Source organism: Gigantopelta aegis, unplaced genomic scaffold (assembly GCF_016097555.1).
Source record: "Gigantopelta aegis isolate Gae_Host unplaced genomic scaffold, Gae_host_genome ctg3279_pilon_pilon, whole genome shotgun sequence".
Lineage (NCBI taxonomy): Eukaryota > Metazoa > Mollusca > Gastropoda > Neomphalida > Peltospiridae > Gigantopelta > Gigantopelta aegis.
In genome coordinates, this window is record NW_024533261.1 from 28041 (window position 1) to 32636 (window position 4596).

Sequence of the window (4596 nt, forward strand, 5' to 3'; positions counted from 1 at the left end):
TCACATGATTGCCTTTCTCCTTCCATTGACATTTTCTGATATGACTCCTTGTTAGCTTGATAAGCTTTCGATAATTACACATATCTTGAAAAGTTTTAAAAATACTCTCTAGATTATGAAATTTTGTTAGTAGCCAAATTCTGGATAATAAATGATAATGCTAATTAATACCATTGTGAAAATGGAGTGGTTGATCTAACCAATGTTATTTTGTTCACTTAAAAGTCTCATTAGTCAAACAAAATAAATTTTCACAGATACTGGATTTATGTTTAAGGGCTGTTATTATGGAATTTATAATAGACATCCCTACATGGTTATACACATGCCCTTTCTGAGAGCCATTGGCTTAAGAACATCAACTGGTCCAGTTCTGTAGTTTAGTAGTAATCAAACAGTTAATATTTCTCAATACATTGCAATTAAGTAATTATGGATCAGTTAAAATAACCAAATAAACCAATCTATTTTAATAGTGTGGTTCTTACTTGAATTTCTTTTTTTCAAGCTTTGTTCTGCTTTTCGTGTGGTAAAACTCTATACTGGTTTGAAAAAATTCAGTAATGGGCTCATGTCACTGGCTTTAATTCTGTAACATTCTTTCCGGAATCTGTTCTGTTATAAAGATCTTGTTTGGTGAGCAAGTTCATCTGCTTTTGTGACGAAGTGCTTGACATATTCTCTTAATCTCATCTCCTGAAAGTTGACTTTTAAAATGTATCTAGAGTATTTTGGTCCATTATATTCCAAATGCTTCATTAACCAACGAAAGTCCAAAGAAGCTCTCCAAGGACACTGCTTGCATTTTTTGTGTTGCTTTTTTTTTCATTCCTGGTTCTTCATAATTTAAATTGAGTGGCTTTTTCCTCTTTTCCAATTGTATACTTTGATGCATAGTCAACCACTTGATGGAAAAATTTTGCCATTCATCTTCTCCTCTTCGTTGGAACTCATATAAAGAGGGATGAAGTGTTATAGAGTGTCGTAACTTTTGCTAAGGTTGTCCCATGAGGTAGCCTTGTTGATAAATGTTCCTACATTGGCTGGAAATGACAATATTCTGATAGTAATGGGGTAACTTGCAGAGATGGATCACAGTGCTGGAGTATGGTTGTTCTTGAGGAGGCATTTGTTGGGTAAAATGGTGGATGCATTCGCTGAAAACAAGGTTGTCCCATGGAAATTTAAATATCATCACTGAGACGTGTATCATAAGGTTGTCTTTGAGGAGACATTGTGGGGTAAGGTAGTGGAGATGTTTTTGAGTAAGATTGTAACTGTGGAGGTAATGCTGGGTAAAGTGGTGCAGGTACTGTTGGATATGATTGTCCATTGGTGCCTTGGTCTAAGGTCCTTGCTTAGCTGAAGATTCAGATGGGCATAGACAGTGAGTGTTGCATTCCCTTTTTAAAGTTCACAATGTTAGAGTCTAGACTAATGTCAGTGGGTTTTACAAAACACTACTACGGCTCTGAATTACTTGTATATCTTGTTGAGAATCATCCTGATGTATTTTTTAAATCGATATGGTGGTGAGTTAATTCTTCGAAACATGACATTAGTTAATTAAGAAAGTGATCTCTTAATTATTCAGCTTTTGTAGGCCAAGGTGTTTGGGCAATTGCTCTATCGAATGCTCTACTGTTCTTCACCAGTACTAAGAACACTATATTTTGTCATATACAATTCACCTGAATAACTGAATTTTGTGGTAATAGTATTCATACTGTATGAAGGTTAGTGTCCAGTCTATAATAACTTCTGTATATTTTAATTGTATCCAAACAAGTCTGTCATTTTGCAATTATGAACAATATTGGATAAAGGTAGTAATGGATTTACACATGACGTCATATATTATCATTTTATGATATGTTAGATAACTTGTTTCTGGTAAAATTATTAAAGATGGAAACGTGCAAATATTTGTAAAATTGCAGCTAATGATACTAATGATTTAGAGATGTCACAACATTAGCTGATCCTTCAATTGTTCATATAATACATATGACACAATTGACACAATTAAGAGAGTCTATTTTTGAAAGACAAATTAACGACAATATCATTGCAAATTTTTTGACTGAAGCGAAGTTAATAACATGTTAATTATTGTTTAATAGAATAATTAAATCGAGGTAGAACAGCTACAGCCATGACATCTAATATGTCATCTCTACCATGTTCTAAAACATATTCCAGTGCCTCTTGAATGACTTCTCTCTTTCTCTCACTCTCCAATTTTGTAAACCTCCTTTTATTAGAAACGAGACACATCAACATAAAGTAAGAACTCCTCACGAAAGAACCTCTCCATGGAGACTAAGTTCTGATAGTGATCTTTAAGAGACTATAATATTACAATAGTAATGATACACTATGTGTAATGTCACTTACTTTAGGAGTAGTGGGTAGTGCAGTTTTAATAAGTTCAATTAGTTGTAATCCCTCATTCATCATTGTCATTATAGCTTCACGTCCTCTACTACTTGTCTCTTCTTCCAATTCCTCTCTAAGATGGCTACCATGAGCTCTCTTGTTAGCTCTATCCTTTAAACTGTGACACAGATCTTTGATACGACAAGCAAGTGATGCAATCATTTCTGGATCACTTCGTTCTTTGGATTTTGTAAATCTTCTAAGATATCTTGAACAGTCAAACCTGGGTCTTTTAATTGTATTACTTTTTCTCTAATTTGACGATCACGATTCTTTGTTAATATAAGAGCATAATCACAATTATAAGCAATATGTTTTAGTATCCCACGATAATCTAAAAGATAATTGTGTTTTTTTGATATCTCCTAATATTTTGCCTTCTGCGTCCATAAAAGTAATATTGTAGTAATCAAAAAGGGGCTGGGCAATATCTACCCCTACTAAATAAAGGAATCTTGTTATCTCATCTTCGAATCTTCTCTGATACTCTAAATTAGATGGTCTGAATGGATCATCCAAAATGACTTCTTTTTTCCTCCTCCACTGTGAAGGGTGACCTCTCGTATTTTACCAAATACAAATGATTTCTTTTGTTTCTTGACTCCAAACAGCAACAATACAAACATGTAGTGAGGACAATGACTATTACTCCTATACCAATTGAGAGGGGAGCCCAGCCATATTGATTCTTTAACTCCAAATACCATTCCTCCATCTGATAAGCCATGTGGTCAGTTATGATAATGTGGTGTGACCCTCTCCTAACATGAGGAAATTTTGTTCAAATTGCCCTTTCTCCTATGGCTGTTTGGTGGATTGCTAGGACTCCATCATTTCTATCTTGGTAGAGACAGACATGGTTTTTCTCTGGGCTACTACATTTTGGGGATTTTTTTATTGGTTGGATTAAAGAGTTTCTCTAAATTAGAAACATATACTGAAGAGGCTAATATTGGGTTATCCTAGAAGAGCAGGAAGGAGACCACTCTTGTGGTCAAAGTTACACAGATTATTGGATTTATACTATTTGGTCTTTTCTATCGTATGTTAGTGGTCAATGCAATACCTAATGATATACAATATTATCATTTCCTTGTTTTTTGTTGGGACCTATTGGTGTTGCATTTGGTACATATATGGTCAGTAATGTCGGTCACATTCGTTGTCCATCAAATATCCATTAATTGGAGCATATTTTGGTGAGCTGTTATTTGGAGAGACTCATCTCTTAATGGAAGAATCTAATACTTTATTAGCTGTTAGTACTAGTGGCATATGTTGTCTTATTGGTTGGAGAGAACGTCAACATCGTATTAATATGAAATGTTGTCATCGCTTTCTTTTCTGGACTGGATTAGGTCTACTGATAATATCACTGTGGTGTTGCTATGGTTACCACAATGCAGAGGTCTATGTAGAAGATTTAGACCGAAATGTTAAATTAAGTGAAATAATTAGCAAGTTCTTGAATTCACCTGAGTGGGCGGAGTTTACGGCATCTACTAAAAGAACTCAGTGTAACATTATGGGATACTGGAGGAGACTTTTGAGAAGGCGTGGTTAATTTTACAGCAGGATGTAGCAATGTCTCAAGTATTAAGTTCACTAGAAGTATTAGGATTTAATAGAACTGTCAATATCGAGGAGGAAATAACAGAGGGGGTATTAAAGGAACATTATAAGAAATTGATACGTGTATGGCATCCTGATAAACATCCTTCTGATAAAAAAGAGGAAGCACAAACAAAATTTATTGAAATTCAGGAAGCGTATGAAACTGTTGAGAGATATTTGAAAATAAGAAAAGAAAAACACATTTTCACAATAACTCGTTAAACACATTATTGAGTTGTGTATGTTCTTTATTTTGCTATTCTTTAATATTACATTTTACATTAAGCAAAAAATATGTTAAATTAAGTCTATATATGAACATAACATAATGACAGTCCCTTTATTAGTCAGTAGTTATAGCAGGTTGATCTATACCAGTTTCTAATATACCACTAGTATCAATACTAGCCCAAGCCATCCTCTTTGTAGTAAACCCTTACTAATTACTCCATTAGGAGTAATCATAATTAATCCACCACGACCTTTGACCTTGTCCCACATAAACTTGAGACTTTGTTCAACAGCATTCTGACCAGACTTGTT

The 4596-nt window shown here is 34.2% G+C and overlaps 1 protein-coding gene across 1 annotated transcript; it reads left to right on the top strand.

Moving 5' to 3' along the window:
• The first annotated feature begins 1526 nt into the window (after positions 1-1526).
• LOC121392023 (dnaJ homolog subfamily C member 22-like) lies at positions 1527-4275 on the top strand. Its single transcript, XM_041523430.1, has 3 exons — positions 1527-1532; positions 3211-3339; positions 4012-4275. Exons 1-3 carry the CDS (start codon positions 1527-1529, stop codon positions 4273-4275), a joined length of 399 nt encoding a protein of 132 aa, XP_041379364.1.
• The last annotated feature ends 321 nt before the right edge of the window (positions 4276-4596 follow it).

Bases quoted from the DNA above. Each gene is read 5' to 3' on its own strand.
- LOC121392023 (XM_041523430.1), top strand. The intron at 3,340-4,011 runs GTTGGATTAAAG...TTAATTTTACAG, and splicing joins TTTTGGGGATTTTTTTATTG to CAGGATGTAGCAATGTCTCA.